The sequence below is a fragment of the Triticum aestivum genome, chromosome 7B (genome assembly GCF_018294505.1).
Source record: "Triticum aestivum cultivar Chinese Spring chromosome 7B, IWGSC CS RefSeq v2.1, whole genome shotgun sequence".
NCBI classification, from domain to species: domain Eukaryota; kingdom Viridiplantae; phylum Streptophyta; class Magnoliopsida; order Poales; family Poaceae; genus Triticum; species Triticum aestivum.
The window spans coordinates 755,630,923-755,649,198 of NC_057813.1; the positions used below are offsets into that span (position 1 = coordinate 755,630,923).

Sequence of the window (18,276 nt, forward strand, 5' to 3'; positions counted from 1 at the left end):
TAGTCTTTTCTTCGACTGTAATAGGTGCAACTACTCTCACTTCAACATGAGGATTATATTTAAACCACTTCTCTTTAGGGAGATCAACGTAAGTAGCAAAAGTTTCACAAAAAGTAGCTACTATCTCAGAGTCAAGTCCATACTTAGAGCTAAATTCACGGAAAGCATCGGTATCCATAAAAGATTTAACACAATCGAACTTAGGTGTCATACCTGACTCCTTACCATCGTTGGAACCCCAATCTTCAGAGTTGCATTTAATTCTTTCCAATAAGTCCCATTTGAAATCAATAGTCTTCAGCATATAGGAACCATCACAGGAAATATCGAGCAGGTTGCGATTATCAAGAGAATGCCAAGCATAAAAATTCTGAATAATCATTTCCCGAGAGAGCTCATGATTGGGGCATGAATATAACATGGATTTAAGCCTCCCCCAAGCTTGAGCGATGCTTTCTTCTTCGTGAGGCCAGTAATTATATATGTAATTACGATCACGATGAACAAGATGCATAGGGTAGAACTTCTGGTGAAATTCCAACTTCAGTCGCTTATAATTCCAAAATCTCATATCATCACATAGACTATACCATGTCATTGCATCTCCCTTCAAAGATAAAGGGAAGACCTTCCTTTTAACAACATCATCGGGGATACCTGCAAGCTTAAGTAATCCACAAACTTCATCCACAAAGATAAGGTGTAAGTCGGGATGCAAAGTTCCGTCTCTTGCAAAAGGATTAGCTAGCAGTTTTTCTATCATACCCGAAGGAATCTCAAAGTGAATATTTTCATAAGGTTCAGTATGTTGAGGAGCATCCCTTTGCTCTTCTAGTTGGGATGAAGATACCCCAAACAAGCCCCTCAAAGGATTAGTTTCCATAGTGACAAGTAACAAAAAATTTCAGCACACTAAATAAATATTTCCTTACCAAGTTCCATTCACCAAAAGCGCTACACTCCCCGGCAACGGCGCCAGAAAAGAGTCTTGATGACCCACAAGTGTAGGGGATCTATCGTAGTCCTTTCGATAAGTAAGAGTGTCGAACCCAACGAGGAGCAGAAGGAAATGATAAGCGGTTTTCAGTAAGGTTTTCTCTGCAAGCACTGAAATAATAGGTGATAGATAGTTTTGTGATAGGATAAATAGTAACGAGTAACAAGTAAACAAAGTAAATAAGGTGCAGAAAGGTGGCCCAATCCTTTATGTAGCAAAGGATAAGCTTGGAGAAATTCTAATAATAATAAAGGAGCTCCCGAGGACACATTGGGAATTATCGTCAAGCTAGTTTTCATCACGCTCATATGATTCGCGTTCGATACTTTGATAATTTGATATGTGGGTGGACCGACACTTGGGTACTGCCCCAACTTGGACAAGCATCCCACTTATGATTAACCCCTATTGCAAGCGTCTGCAACTACAAAAGGAGTATTAAGGTAAACCTAACCACAACATTAAACATATGGGCCCATAAGAACCCCTAATGAAGCAACGCATAAACTAGGGTTTAAACTTCTGTCACTCTAGCAACCCATCATCTACTTATTACTTCCCTATGCCTTCCTCTAGGCCCAAACAATGGTGAAGTGTCATGTAGTCGACGTTCACATAACACCACTAGAGGAAAGACAACATACATCTCATCAAAATATCGAACGAATACCAAATTCACATGACTACTAATAGCAAGACTTCACCCATGTCCTCAGGAACTAAAGTAACTACTCACAAAGCATAATCATGTTCATAATCAGAGGTGTAATAATATGCATTAAGGATCTGAACATATGATCTTCCACCAAGTAAACCAATAAGTATCAACTACAAGGAGTAATCAACACTACTAGCAACCCACATGTACCAATTTGTGGTTTTGGATAAAAAGATTGGATACAAGATTGGATAAAAGAGACGAACTAGGGTTTGAGAGGAGATAGTGCTGGTGAAGATGTTGATAGAGATTGACCCCCTCCCGATGAGAGGATCATTGGTGACGACGTTGGTGATGATTTCCCCCTCCCGGAGGGAAGTGTCCCCGGCAGAACAGCTCTGCCAGAGCCCTAAATTGATTCCACCAAGGTTCCGCCTCGTGGTGGCGGAGTTTCATCCCGTAAGCTTGCCCACGATTTTTCCAGGGTAAAAGTGATGATATAGCAGAAGATGGACGCCGGAGGCCCATCAGGGGACCCAGGAGATAGGGGCACGCCCTATAGGGGGGCCCTGTCTCCTGGACAGGGTGTGGACCCCCTGGCCTATTTCTTTCGCTCATAAATTCTTAATAAATCCAAAAAGTTGTTTCGTGGAGTTTTAGGACTTTTGGAGTTGTGCAGAATATGTTTCCAACGTTTGCTCCTTTTCCAGCCAGAATTCCAGTTGCCGGCATTCCCCCTCTTCATGGTAAACCTTGTAAAATAAGAGAGAATAGCCATAAATATTGAGATGTAAAGTGTAATGACAGCCCATAATGCAATAAATATTGAAATAAAAGCATGATGCAAAATGGACGTATCAACTCCCCCAAGCTTAGACCTCGCTTGTCCTCAAGCGGAAACCGAGATCGAGAAATATGTCCACATGTTTAGAGATAGAGGTGTCGATAAAAATAAAATACGGACATGAGGGCATCATGATCATTCTAATAATTACACTACTACAGGAATTAGCTTTGGTAACACATCCCGGTAACACAAGAAAACATGTGTTACTGGTTGAAATCCCGGTCAGACAAAATTTGTGTCCACACCTAAGTTGTAACACGTTCTGTGGGAAGTGTTACGATGTTGTAACACACATTCCACATATGTCGAATGTGTTACAGTGTTGTAACACATTATTTAAGCCGGTTGAGAGAGTGTTACAAGATTGTAACACATACATGATATGCAATGTTGTGTTACAAGTTTGTAACACATAGGTGATCTACGTAGGTAAATGTTACACACGTAATAATATTGGATTGAATTTTTCTTTCTTGTCATGAGAAGACTTGTTGGAAGATGCATGCGATCAATTATTAGGTCGATCCCGTCGTAGCACGTGGCCTCCGAGGTAATAGTTATGGGCTTGTGCCATTCACATGTTAGCTACGTATAGAAGTTTAGAGGATGCGTGTTTGATTACTGGTGGGATATATTAGGATAAAACAATTGGCGTAGCCCACCTACCAAAGCCCAGAGAAGGTAGGACTCAAACTATAGCAGCTGACTTTTTCCTGTAAGTTCTTCTAAAAAAGATATTTCCCTGTACAAAATTCTAAAAAAGATTATTTCCCTTTACATGGGTACATATGACCCTATTTTCTTAGACTGGATGAGAGTGCAAACTCAAAGTTTTGTGCTTTGTACTGTGTTTGTGTTCGTAATCTTTAAATATTTTTTCTCTTATCTTAATATAAAAGATGTGCAGCTCTTTTGGGTATTGGAAAAAAATGTTTTCTGCTACCAAAATTTGTTAAAATTAAAAGGTGTGCTAGCTACTTTTAAGTAATTTTGGACTTAATTAATTTAATATGCTTTGAAGATTTATTGATCCCTATTTTTATTATAAAGTATAAAAGTATGTTGACGTGTTGTATTTGGGAAGCGGTTTTCGATCAAAGGTATACTATATGTTGACATGTTATATCTGTGACTTTTTTATTAGTTGGACCACCCTGATCCAGAATTCGTGCTAATTCGTCCAGATAGGGAGACATATTCAATAGATACTATTTCGTGTAATTGGAATAATGAAAACCTAAATTTGAATGCATTTTGATAGCTGGGTTCAAAGAGCAAAAATCATGAGAAAGCTGAGTGTCGTTGGTAGAACACTGAACTTTCTACTTGGTACAGAATCTGCCTTCAGCCTTCGGAGAAAAAGACTTCAATCAACATTGAACTTTCATCTTGCACATGAGAGTCTAGTCTTTTAATCATCTAATCTAATCATCAGCAAGAGAATTATATGTAGAGAAACTAAAACATATATACTGCTTCAGGATAGATTCAGACTTTAAAAAAATGGCAACATGTGATCGCAAAACAAGATTTTTGAACACTGCAAGAGTATGCCAATTCTAAACTGTTAACCAATGTATACAAAAATAAAGTTCCAAAGAAACTGCGTGTATCTCAATTCTGAACTGTTGTTGACCAAAGTACAAAATGATGTTCCAAACAAGCATGTGGTGTTGCAGCTGACCGAATTACCAAGCATGAATATAAGAGTATACTATGTTTTGACCAACACATGGTCTCAGACAGCAGTATATCACCAAGCAAGTTGGTCAAGTAGTCAACAGAAAGCCAGCAAGCAGAAAAGAGTAGGCTGTTTTGTACTAACACAAAGCACACAGCCGACCACCCCCTCCATGTAGCACGCAGTCTGAACCTGTAGCATGCAGCCAAAATAATTCAAAACACGAACAAGAAAATAGAAGAGACATTTTGTGCTACTTTTATCACTAAATTTCATATTTGATATGAAAGTGTTAACCCAACATAAAAGAAAGAATGCACAAAACATAATTGAAGAACAGAAAGATTGAACAACAAATTATATTAGAGGTAAAAACACATCTTGCAAATTGAATATGGAAACACAAGAACATATTGCTACTAACCTCAGTTATTCTTCGTTGCTCGAAGCATTATTAGCATCCACTATTGTCCCCTCAACGTCTGTTCTAACCCAATGTTCTTCATTGTTCTTTATTTTCAAACTCTCTCCAAGCTGTGAAACATGGAATGGCTCATTTTCTGTCTGCACTTCCCATTCCAAGTTGCCTAAGTCATATACATCTCTAGGCTTTGGCAACTTCATTACCACAGACCAACCTGGATTCAATTCATCTTCCACATATAACACTTGATTCGCCTGGTTAGGGAAAATAAAAGGCTCATGCTCAATCTTTTCTCCTTTGTGTATTAGATGTGAGAAGTTGACAAGTGTGTAACCGTACTTGTCTTTTTTCATTCCTGTTTCTGAGAACACATTAACCCATTCACATTTAAACAACACCACTGAAAACTGTCCAGAGTAGTTTAGCTCGACAATATCAATTACCCTTCCGTAGTACGTCACATCACGTAAAACAGGATTGGCATCATGTGCTGAAGCATAACTAGAAGTTTTTGCAGTTACCATGACTCCACTATTTTGTGTCTCTTTATCCAAGCGTTTAGGCCTAAAATGGTAACCTCGGGAGTTGAAAGCGCAATATCTTTTGGCTGCATTAACTGGGCCCCGGGCGAGCAATCTAATATCCTTTTCAATGTTGTGGATGCCATTTTCCTTCTCCAATTTCTTTATTTGAATATTTAGAATTTGATTACAAGTAAATGTAGTGATACGTGTATAGTATATGCAAAATATGGCACTTACATGAGCTTGGAACCATTCGTGGAACTTATCATTTTGAATCCTCTCGACAACATCAGGGTTTAAATTGCGTCCATTAGTGATCTCATCAGCATGAGCCCTGCAAAGTAATTCATAAACAAAGGTAAAGTAGGGGAAAAGGGTAACTAAGACAATTTATAAGCATGAGATATTACCTAAGGTATGAATTCACATCAGAGCAATTGAACAAGACATACTATGTGCCTGTACTTTTTCCACACCGCTCAGTACATAATTCCTAGGATTTCCAAGTGGATTGCCAGAATGTGGAAATAATCTTGATCCATGTGCAATATCATGATGCCCAACCCACTCGTCGTTATCTTCGTTCTGCGAAGGCAAGTTATGTTTGGTCTCAAAACCGACAATATATCTTGAACAGAATGTCATGCACTCATCTGCCAAAAATGCTTCAGCGATAGATCCTTCGGGACGAGCTTTGTTACGGACATTTGACTTCAGCTTACCTATATACCTACATAAACACAAACACAAGGAAGAAGAAAATTATTGAAAAATATTTTCCTGCAAAAGATATGTAATGCATCCCCATATTTATATAAGAAGCTACCATACCTTTCCACAAACCACATCGAACGGTAGCACACTGGACCACCTATTTTTGCCTCCGTTGCTAGATGCATAACCAAATGCACCATAACAGTGAAAAAACCTGGTGGGAATATTCTCTCCATATGACATAATGTCATTATGATTCGCTCCTCCAACTTCTCAAGATCGCTGATGTATAGGACTTTTGCACTCACTTCTCTAAAATACCCACACAGGTCGAACAACACAGATGTGACATGATCTGGGAGTAGACCTCGAATAGCAAGTGGTAGAAAGTGTTGCATTAGTATATGACAATCATGACTTTTAAGGCCTGAGATTCTCCCTTGAACAACATTTGCACATCTTGAGATGTTTCCTGAAAACCCATTCGGACCCCTTGCACCATGAAGGACTTTGCAAAATTGTTGCTTCCCTTCTTTAGATAGGTTATAGGAAGCAGGTGGCAGATAATACTTATCATTAGGTTTTTTTGTGGATGCAGCTCTCGTTTAATGTTCATGTGTTGTAGGTCTTGTCGTGCCTTTAAATTATCTTTGGACTTGCCTTCTATTCCTAGAAGTGTTCCATATATGTTTTCACATACGTTCTTCTCAATATGCATGATATCAAGATTGTGACGAAGTAAATTGAAGTCCCAATAAGGCAAATTGAATAGGCCACTGACACACTTCCATGTTTTGGATTTCTGAAAATCTGAAATTGATTTTATTTGATCTACAACTCTAGTTTCCGCATAAGCACTAGGTGCCGCTCTATGTTCTTCAGAACCATCAAACGATCTAGCATCAAAACGGAATTTGTGATCTGGGGGCAGAAATCGGCGATGCCCCATGAAACAGTACTTCTGCCCATATTTCAAGCGTTTAGAACATGTTTCATCACGACATGGAAAACAACCAAACTCACCATTTACGCTATATCCTGCAAAGAGAGCTAGCCCGGGGTAGTCACTCACAGTAGACAACACAACAACATAAAGTTGAAACATCTCACCTCGAGATGCATCATATGTATGTGTTCCTACCATAAACAGCTCGGTTAGTTCTTCATAAACTGGTTGCATGAATACATGGAAATTCTTTCCAGGGTAAGTTGGACCAGGAATAAGCAGAGTGAGCATAAGAGAAGATGCCTTCATGCACAAGCATGGTGGAAGGTTATTTGGTACTAGGACAACAGGCCAGCAACTATGTTTACTATTCAGCTTACCAAACGGATTAAATCCATCAGCTGTGATTATGAATCTAATATTTCGAGAATCTGATCTGATGTGCTTATACTTAGAGTCAATCTCCTTCCATGCCGCTGAATCAGCTAAATGTCGCAATGCTCCATCTTTTATGCGTTCCTCATCATGCCATCTTAATGCTATAGCAGTTTCCTTGTGCATAAAAATCCTCTTAAGCCTTGGCTTAATAGGGAAGTACAGGAGCACCTTCTTCGGGGTTGCTTTTTTCCTTTCCTTGTTAGTTAGCACGGTTTTATCAGGTTTGTTTTTCCACCTTGATGCTCCACATACTGAGCAAAAGTCATCATTAGCCTTCTCTTTCCAAAAAAGCTGACAATCTTTTTCACAAACATGAATTCTCTCATAACTAAGCCCAAGCTTTCCAATGATCTTCTTGGCCTTGGCAAAAGTTCCAGGTAAATTCTTGCCATTTGGAATTGCTTGTTGTAGAACTGCTAGCAAATCATTTATAGATTTATTACTCCACTTGTTACTGGATTTTATGTTGAACAGAAGCACAAGGAAAGAAACTTTTGATAGTTCACACCCGTCCCACAAAGGTACATCTGCATCTCTCAACAAGTCATAAAAAGATTGGGTTTCAGGATCTGGTCCATGTTCTGGAGGGTTTGGGTCATCGAAGTCATTCACTTGAGACCCATTATCTATGTTCCCGAAAACATCATGGACTAGCTGGCGCATATTAGAGTTTATGCCTTCCTGTTTTGACCTTTTTCGTTTGTTAGAGGAGATGTATCCTGCAGTTTCACCATGACAACCCCAAACTGTGTATCCAAGTAGCATTCCATTACACACCAAATGATCATATACGGTGTCTCGCTTCAACAAGTTCCTATTGACACATCTGACGCATGGACAATGGATCTTGGCATCTGAACTTTTTCCAATGTATGCAAAATCAAGGAAACCATCTACGCCAGCCAAGTAGTCTGCACTTGGTCTACGAGAACTGAGTAACTTTTTAATGGCTGTTAGATCCATCGACTCGTTGTGTTAAAGTAGCAAATGTCATTAGTGAATTTATTATAATGCTAAAAAGTTGAAATTGTATTGAACCATCAGTACTTTCAAACAACTTATTTATTATAATACATAATTAATTTCGCACTGATGGCCTCAACGCAAAATACATGGTTGTGCCTTTTATGACAGAGGTAATAAAATTGTCTGTTCTAATGGTTGCAGACAGAGGATTGGGGTTCTCAGGAATACATCCTGATCTAAATGATAATGTTGCAGCATGCATATTGATTTCGGAATAATTTTGTAATACTGAGCTAAGCCAAAGTCGACATCATATTCTGCAGTATGCGTTGTGACTCACAACGCTATAAATGCAAGATTTCATTTGCAGCTCTAACAGCACAACAAGGCATTGAGATGTGGCAGGTTAGTTTTTCACAAGTTATGGGAAACACAATTGGCACTGTGTGAAGGCAATGGAATTCTGAATTCTGAACATTATGATCCAGCGATATACCCAGTACTATTATGTAATGGAACGCGTCGTGTGGTCCTTTAAAGACAAAATTAAAAGAGAGGCACAGCAGGGAGTTCTGAAGCTCGATCTCTCAAACCTTAGCTGCCGTGGTCTGACGACGTGGAGAAGTAGCGGCCCCCGCCGCCAGATTGTGGAGAAGCAGCGTCCAAGGTAATGGTCGGGCGGAGGTGATGTCCTGCGCTCCCGCCGTCTCCCTGTCTTCCGTCCGTGGACACGGGCGGCAGATCTTGCGGCCGGTGGACGAGTGGATTCGAGCGCCGATTGGAGGCGGCGTGGGCTGTGGACTAGAGCGGCGGATGGAGGTATGGAATCGAGCGGATGGGACGCTGGGTGTGGACTCGAGCGGCGGCGGCGTGACTTCTCTGTGGCGGCGATGCGGCCAGCGGCCAGCGCTCGGGTTGGGCGGCGGCGGAACAGGGGATCGAGGTAAGAGATGAGGAACGAATTGATAAAGGTTTTTTTTGTGGTGTTTTCTTTTTGGGAAATTATTATACAACTCAACCGGCTGATTGAAGCTTCGTGTCGGTCGTGCAGGAGCCGTCCAACTCTAATCGTGCGTGCGTGTGCCCACCTCCCAAAGCTTGTTGCCACGTCTCTTTTCTCTACAAGTTTCTTATATCCCGTACGTGTCAAAAAAAGGTTTCTTATCCGTATAGCAGCTGTCTTTTTTTAACACATACGCAAGTACTCATATACACGCGCATACTCTCATCCCTATGAACATACAGACGCACATCTTACTCCTATGAGCACCTCCGAAAGACTGAGCCGACATATCATCTTGAAGTTTACGAAGTCACCATACGCACCTCATCGTTGACCGGAACGTCTCCTCCCACTGAATGCGCATCGTTGAAAATCCTGAAAGTCCTTCTAATCATCCAATCACAAGTTGGTTCGTATAACAGTTGTCTTTCATCATGTATGTACACGTTTTTGTATTGGCGCGCGACTCATGTACATGCCAATCGCACATAAGTAATCAATTGGGACCAAATTGTATTACAAGCAAGTACATTTATTTCAGTATAAGTTGACTAAAAAATGGATTTGGGTCAATCGAATTTCATGGGAAGGACGCGTGGCGAAGCACGAGGTAGTCAACTGTAGCACCGAGGCAAGTCATAGCGAGGCATGGAGACACCGATAAGACCTTGGCCAGGAACAAGTGTAGCGCGCGACAGTCGGCGAAGGCAAGTCCGAAACTTGACGGTTCCGATGAAAGGGGTGCAGTCCCGCTGGAAAAAATATAGTGGTTCCCTGGTTTAAAGGGATGGCCGGGGACGATGGTGATGGGAGGCCTGGGCTGCAAGGCTGGCGTGGGAGCACCACGGGAGACAGAGGCTAGCGATTTATCCAAGGGTCTGTGGCGCGTTTTGGCGAAGAAGATGAGCAACAAAGGTAGGATGTTGTACAATGCCATTTGGGCGTTGATTTTGCATTAGATGACTCAAAAAATGAATCAATTGATCCAAAAACACCTTGTAGTCCAAAGATCTCTAACCTATCCTTTATAAGAAAATTGATAAAAATAGAACAGTTAGTTCTCACTTGAATAACACTTAAAATCACACGGCTGATTCATGGGGTGGTACTAGCCAATTGATGCCTACCGCAACTTTTCTTGTTTTTTGGGGGGGTGCGGATTTGTGGTGGTTGAAGTGAACCTGTCGGTTTAGAGCAAACATTGTTTTCAACTATCCGTGTAAGACCTAGCCAGCCGTCGCCTCCCTAAAAAGTCATGGGGCGGAGTCGATCCCGACCCTTGGCGGTGGGAGGGCTCTGTTTTGAAATCTTTTTTCGAGTCTTGTTAGGGTTCGTGTCCTGTTCTGATGCGTTGGTTTTATGGGGCCTTAGCATGACGACTTTCTGACTGACTACTATAGGAAGGTTTGCCTCGCTCCGGCAAGGGAGGGGCGATGACAGCGGCGCACCTTCGGCTCGCTTCAGTGCTTATAGGCGTGTCGGTGCCTTATTTACATTCCATCAATTAAATCACAAACACAACTTGGTAAATATAAACCAGTCATTGGTTCGGAGGTTCCTTGCTCTCTCACCGTCAGAGTCAGCCAGACTTGGAGGTTGCAGTACGAATGAAGGTAAGTAATTGTGTTTTTACCATGTTTTGCAATACAAATTCACAAAATTATATTGTTATATTCATTTCATAAAGAAATTACTATTTATAAGTATATATTAGTTCCTTCTCAGTAATGAAATAAATACAAAACATGCTCCATTTTTTCCCATTATAAACATTTCCCGAATTATTTATAGATATAATATATTTTTCTCCAAACAAAAAATTAGTCAAACAGTCTCCGGATTATTCCCATAAAAAATTCCTCCACATCTCGATTTCCCTCCTCCACTTCTCGATGGACAAAAAGTTCCCTCCAAAGCTCTCAGTTTAGTCCCGCTTAATTTTCCCTCCGGTTAACTAACGAAGCGCTAACCGCAAAAAAAATAAACTAATGAAGCGCTAAATAAATTAGATCGCCAATCCCATCTGCATCATTCGCGCCGCCCTCAAACCCTCACCTCGGCGGCCTCCATCGCCGCCCCTCAGCGGCCACCTCGCCGCCCCTCCAACGCCCGCTACATCGTCATCCAACGCCGCCTTTCAGCAGCCACCCACGCGCCTGCCTGTACGTTAACGCCCGATTGAAACCATCGCTGCCCAGATCTGCCTCAGTGTGGTTTGCATCGTTGCGGCAACGACATCGTCAATCCTCAACTCCGGAACTAAATCCAGAAGGACTACACCATTCTCGCGGCTGGTATCAATCTAAACTCCCATTTTGTTGATTTCTCCCTTCTACGCTTGACTGAGTCTCTTTCCTCCTCCCTTTGTTTTCCTCTCTGAATCTGGTGTTAGGTTTGTGCGTACCAGGAAGTAAATCAACCAGTGGTTAATTTAGGATAAGAATGGAGGGTGGGCTGTAATCATTAGTCACTATGTTAAACTGAGATACGATTTATAGTCTGGTTTTCATGCACTGCAGAAGTAGTACCATGTTCTCTGAATTTTTATTCCTCTGCAGTTTTGTGTGCTACCATCGACCTTAGCATCTATACGTGAGATGTTGGCTGCTTTTCCCCCCTTCTTTGCAGTTTAAGGTTTCAGTCTTTAACCCCCTGATTTTGTAGGCTATAATCCCCTGATTAGTATTGATATATGCAGTAGTTATACAAAACTGCCCCCCCCCCCCAATCTTGTACTCTGAAATTCATAGTATATCTTCTACAGTACTGATAGTACTTTGAAATTAATAGTACTCAGATTAGTACTGATATATGCAGTACTTAGACAAAAATTGGGACCAAAGATCTTATACTCTGAACTCTGATTAGTACTGATGTATGCAGTACTTACACAAAATTGGGGCCAACGATCTTGTACTCTGAACTCTGATTAGTACTGATTTTTAAAATTTATGTAACCTGAAATTCATAGTACATGTTACACAGTCAGTATTCAGTTTATACCCTTGATTTAGGAAGTTAGTATGTGCACTGTCTACTAGAACTAAGCTTGGTCAGAGCAATAACATGTTAGCTAATCTAGTCGCTAAGAATAAAATTGCAGTAGGTAGTCTGTTTCCAGCTTAGTTTGTTGGTCAAGAGCCGCGACTTGTGCGTGCCTTGCATGTAGGCTGCATAGGCCTGTAGCACGATGTGACCACGTCACATTAGCCGATGCGATTAGCTGGGGTGGTTTAGCACGACGCGAACTCGTGGGATGGCACGAGCGGTCAGGGTTGTGGCGTAGAGGTAGGAAACTACCGGCCACTCCGTTTCTCTTTGTACCCAATAAATAGATGCAGTAAAAACGAGAAAAGTCGCACAGTTGAACGCGACGCAAAAACCACGGAGTCTTTCCTTGTGTGATCGAGAGATTAGCGCAGATTAGACTCTAACAATTGGCATCAGAGACGTTTGCGATCCCGGCGACCATGTCGACGGCGGCGGAGCGGGCGAAAGCGGAAGCCGCGGCGGCCGCGGCGACAGCGCCCCTCGCTGCAGGCGGGAACGGGGCAAGCCGTTCAGCGACTCCACCACGCTCACGAGAGCTTAGCCGCGGACGAAGCCGCGGAAGGCGAGAGCGAAGGGTGGTGGTGCACGAGACGGTGGCCACGGAGCGCCCACCGGTCGTACCAGGCGCAGGCGTGACGTTCCCTACGCTCACCCCGACTAACTACATCGAGTGGGCCTTGTTTATGCAGGTCCACATGGAGTCCTGGGGACTCTGGGACGCCGTCGACGGCCATGCCGCCTCGGTGCGCAACGACAAGAGCGCCCTGGGCGTGATTCTTCGGGCGGTGCCGCCGGAGGTACTCAGCGTGCTCGTGGTGACGAAGACGGCAAAGGACGCCTGGGACTCGCTGAAGGTGATGCGGATGGGCGTGTATCGCGTCCGCGAGGCCACCGCACAACGGTTGCGCGCGGAGTTCGAGCAGATCACCTTCCGCGACGGCGAAACGCTCGACGCCTTCGGTATGAGGATCACCGCCCTCGTCAACCAGCTGCGCACGCTGGGGGACAACGTGGAAGAGGTACGCGTGGTCCAGAAGGTTCTCCGAGTCGTTCCCTCACGCTATGCGCAGATCGCCGTCGCGATTGATACGCTCCTTGACCTGTCCACGATCTCGGTCGAGGAGCTGATCGGGCGGCTGCGGACCGCTGAAGAGCGCTGCGGCAACGCCCCGACGCCGGCCAGCGGTGGCCCGCTACTCATGACAGAGCAGCAGTGGTACGCACGGCACAGGGAGCGTGAGCAAGGCCAGCAGTCGGGGTCCGGCAGCGGTGGCGGCAATGGCAACGGCGGCGGAGGGAACCGCCGTCGCGGCAAGCCGCAAAACCAGAGGCGCGGCAACAACAACCAAGGCAACGGCGGAGGTACTAGCCGCGAGGGCGTCGGCAACGGCGGCCGTGACATGAGCAAGGTGAAGTGCTACAACTGCAACAAAAATGGGCACTTCTCTCGCGACTGTACTGAGCCACGACGCGAGCGCAAGGAGCAGGTGCACCTGACACAGGAGGGCACGCACGAGTCCGCGCTCCTCCTTGCAAGTGCGCACGAGGTCGTGGTGACCACGGCCGGCGCCGGTGGGCACGTGCTTCTCAACGAGGAGCACTCCCAGGCGCGCGCAGCGGCGGAGGGCCAGGACTGCGACATGTCATGGTACCTGGACACCGGAGCCAGCAACCACATGTCTGGTCGCCGAGAAATCTTCTCCGAGCTGGACACCGGCGTGCGCGGCACAGTCAAGCTGGGCGACGGATCAGCCGTCCACATCGAGGGGAAGGGCACCATTCTGTTCCAGTGCCGCAATGGTGAGCATCTTGTATTATCTGAGGTGTATTTGATACCGCAACTGTGTAGCAACATAGTTAGCATCGGGCAGTTAGATGAAATTGCCTACGAGACAAACATACACCACGGTGTACTCCAGATCCGTGAGCCGGGAGGGCGTCTCCTCGCTCGTGTGGAGCGCAACCCTGGCCGGCTCTACATTCTGCAGCTGATTCCGACTCGGCCGGTGTGCCTCGCCGTACACGGCAGCGAGGACGCATGGCGCTGGCACGCGCGCTACGGCCATGTCAACTTCCGGGCTCTACGACAACTCGCCCGGGACGGCATGGTGCATGGCCTCCCACTCGTCGACGAGGCTGATCGGGTGTGCGAGGCCTGCCTCGCTGGCAAGCATCGTCGCGCACCGTTCCCCGACAGGGCGCTCAACCGAGCCACGACACCACTGGAGTTGGTCCACGCCGACTTGTGTGGACCGATCAGCCCGCCAACACCTGGTGGGAAGAGGTACTTCCTCCTGCTGGTTGATGACCACATCAGGCATATGTGGCTGGTGCTGCTAGCCGCCAAGGACGAGGCGGCCGCGGCGCTGAAGCGGTTCCAGGCCACGACGGAGCTCGAGTCCGGGCACAAGCTCAAGGTGTTGCGCACAGATCGAGGTGGTGAATTCACCTCTCACAGCCTCGGCGAGTACTTCGCCGACCAGGGGGTGCGACGACAGCTCACCGCGCCCTACACGCCCCAGCAGAACGGCGTTGTGGAGCTGCGCAACCAAACTGTCGTCGGAATGGCGCGCTGCCTCCTGAAGGCCAAGGGCATGCCGGGTCGCTTCTGGGGCGAGGCCGTGACGACGGCCGTGTACCTCCTCAACAGGTCCACGACAAAGAGTGTTGAGAAGATGACACCACACGAGGCGTGGTGTGGGCATTGTCCGAGTGTTCATCACCTGCGCACTTTTGGGTGTGTCGCACACGTCAAGGTAATGAACCCCAACCTGAAGAAACTTGATGATAGGAGTGTGCCCATGGTGTTCCTAGGGTACGAGCCAGGCTCGGCAGCGTACCGCGTGCTGCATCCTTCGACGTGTCACGTGCACGTCTCGAGGGACGTCGTCTTCGACGAGGACGGCGCGTGGGATTGGCACGCCGACGCGGGTGGAGAGCACCACTCGCCGGCGCTGGAGACATTCACTGTCGAGCTCGAGCATGGCCTGCGGGCCGACCCCTCCGATGCACACGATACCGCGTCGGCGACGGCCTCTCCACCTCCTTCGCCTCCCATGGTCGACGCTGGAGGCGCGACGCCGTCCACTCCCACGACGCCGGCGCCCATGACGCGGGCTCACGTGACGCCATCCACTCCCACGAAGACGGCTCCTCTGACGCGGGGTCACACGACACCGGTCCTGACAACGTTCGGCATTGAGTTCGCCTCCCCGCCCACTGGTGTGTCCGTGCCATCTATCGATGTGGAGGCGCCACGGCGCTACCGCACCTTGGAGAATCTGTGGGATACCACGGATGAGGTCGAGACGGTGTATAGTCCTCTCTGCCTATTTGCAGGGGAAGAACCAGCCTCGTATCTTGAGGCGAAGAAGGAACCAGGGTGGCGGAGTGCCATGGACGAGGAGATGCAGAGCATCATCGACAACCGCACGTGGGAACTCACGGAGCTCCCGCCTGGACACCACGCTATAGGCCTCAAGTGGGTGTACAAGCTTAAGAAAGATGCCCATGGCGCGGTAGTGAAGCGCAAGGCGAGGCTGGTGGCGAAGGGATAAGTTCAAGTTCAGGGAGTGGACTTCGAGGACGTGTTCGCGCCGGTGGCGCGGATGGACTCGGTGCGCGTCTTGATCGCCCTCGCTGCGCACCACGCCTGGCCGGTGCACCACATGGACGTCAAGTCCGCCTTCTTGAACGGCGACCTTCTCGAGGAGGTCTACGTCGTCCAGCCGCCGGGCTACATCGTGCCCGGCAAGGAGGAGAAGGTGTTGCACCTACGGAAGGCTTTGTACGGGCTTCGTCAGGCGCCGAGGGCGTGGAACGCCAAGCTCGACGAAAGCTTGCGCTCCCTGGGCTTCGAGAGATGTCCGTCCGAGCATGCTGTGTACCGGCGTGGGGAGGGAAGCAAGCTCCTGCTCGTCGGTGTGTACGTCGACGACCTCGTCATCACCGGCTCGGACCCGTCGGAGATCAGCTCTTTCAAGCGCCAGATGACCTCGCTTTTTCGTATGAGCGACCTCGGGCGGCTCAGCTACTACCTTGGCATCGAGGTGCGCCACGAGCGTGATCGGATCACGCTGTGCCAGGCTGCCTACGCCAAGAAGCTGCTGGAGCGCGCCCGCATGGACGACTGCAACCCCGGCAACGTGCCGATGGAGGCGCGGCTGAAATTGAGCAGGGACAGCAAGGAGAAGCCGGTGGACAGCACCCTGTACCGCAGCATCATCGGAGGGCTGCGTTACCTCGTACACATGAGGCCGGATATCTCCTTCGCCGTCGGATATTTGAGCCGTTTCATGGAGGCGCCAGCATCAGATCATTACGCGGCCGTGAAGAGGCTGCTGAAGTACATCGCCGGCACGATTGACTACGGCTGTGCCTACGTCCGCGGAAAGGGCATGCCGGAACTCACGGGATACAGTGACTCTGACCACGCCGGCGACATCGACGACAGGAGGAGCACGACGGGAGTGCTTTTCTTCCTTGGCGGCAGCCCCGTAAGCTGGCAGTCCCAGAAGCAGCGCGTGGTGGCGATCTCCTCATGCGAGGCCGAATACATGGCCGCCACTACTGCTGCTTGCCAAGGCATTTGGCTAGCTCGGCTGGTTGGAGAGATGCTGAACACCAACGTCAAGCAGCCAAGGCTACTGGTCGACAACAAGTCGGCCATCTCTCTCGCGAAGAGCCCCGTCTTCCATAATCGAAGTAAGCACATTGAGCCGCGGTATCACTTCATTCGTGAATGCGTGGAAGAGGGGCGCATCTACATCGACTACATCTGCACCAACGATCAGCTCGCCGACACTTTCACGAAGCCACTCGGACGCATCAGGTTCCTGGAGCTAAGGGGAAGAATCGGCATGACAGAAATAAGCAGGCAGCGACAAGATTAGGGGGGTGTTTTGTTAGCTAATCTAGTAGCTAAGAATAAAATTGCAGTAGGTAGTCTGTTTCCAGCTTAGTTTGTTGGTCAAGAGCCGCGACTTGTGCGTGCCTTGCATGTAGGCTGCATGGGCCTGTAGCACGATGTGACCATGTCACATTAGCCCATGCGATTAGCTGGGGTGGTTTAGCACGACGCGAACTCGTGGGATGGCACGAGCGGTCAGGGTCGTGGCGTAGAGGTAGGAAACTACCGGCCACTCCGTTTCTCTTTGTACCCAATAAATAGATGCAGTAAAAACGAGAAAAGTCGCACAGTTGAACGCGATGCAAAAACCACGGAGTCTTTCCTTGTGTGATCGAGAGATTAGCGCAGATTAGACTCTAACATAACAACCTTGGCGAGTGGCTTGACCGGCAGTCTGTATCCTCCATCATGTAAAACACTTCCATTATCATGTAATTTCCCTCCATTTCTGTATGAATAAATCCTAGATTTTAACAACAATATGTCAACCTTCTATTCACTTTCATGCCACTGTAAAGTTGGTTTGGTGCTGATATATGTCAACCTTTTATTCACTTTAATGCCACTATAAAGTTGGTTTGGTGCTGATACTTCTTACATTCATGTCATTGTAGATGGCTGTGGAAAAATGGAAAATTAGCCTGTCCTATGAAGATGAGAATCATCAGCATAAAGTTCTTAAGGGATTAATGGACAGAACAGATATCTCCTATTATGAGTTAGTCAAATTGATCGAAGAAGTTGGCTTCTCACCGGCATATGATTTCTTGTATTACAGGAAGAAATACCCGCGTGGTAGAGGCTATCTGGTTCGCATTGATAATGACATTCATGTGAGCAGAATGATATCAGAACATACCAATGAGAAGAAGGTCCAGTTGTATGTGTTCAACGAGGAGGCAAACATTGATGTTGCTCCATCAGAGCCTCAACGTGAGGATGATGGACCGATTACCAGCTTAGAGGAGGAGGAGGTTGTCTTCGATAAAGGAGCAGCAAAAACTAGGGCGGCGACGTCACAAAGTAATAGCAACCGTAAGCTCAATAACGATTTCAGTTTTGTAGGAACATGTCATGCTTAGCCTACTTGGTCAAATAAATTACTATCTATCCTTGTA

The 18,276-nt window shown here is 46.7% G+C and overlaps 1 protein-coding gene across 1 annotated transcript; it reads right to left on the minus strand.

The window, feature by feature from the left end:
- Positions 1-4,059: 4,059 nt before the first annotated feature.
- Positions 4,060-9,152, minus strand: LOC123162282 (uncharacterized). Its single transcript, XM_044580081.1, has 5 exons — positions 5,963-9,152; positions 5,542-5,861; positions 5,369-5,465; positions 4,608-4,861; positions 4,060-4,375 (listed from the first exon to the last, which is right to left on the minus strand). The coding sequence occupies exon 1, from the start codon at positions 8,190-8,192 to the stop codon at positions 6,243-6,245; it is 1,950 nt and encodes a 649-aa protein (XP_044436016.1). The 5' UTR covers positions 8,193-9,152; the 3' UTR covers positions 4,060-4,375; positions 4,608-4,861; positions 5,369-5,465; positions 5,542-5,861; positions 5,963-6,242.
- Positions 9,153-18,276: the final 9,124 nt, after the last annotated feature.

Excerpts from the sequence above, each read along its gene's own strand:
- LOC123162282 (XM_044580081.1), bottom strand. The coding sequence starts at position 8,192 with ATGGATCTAACAGCCATTAAAAAGTTACTCAGTTCTCGTAGACCAAGT.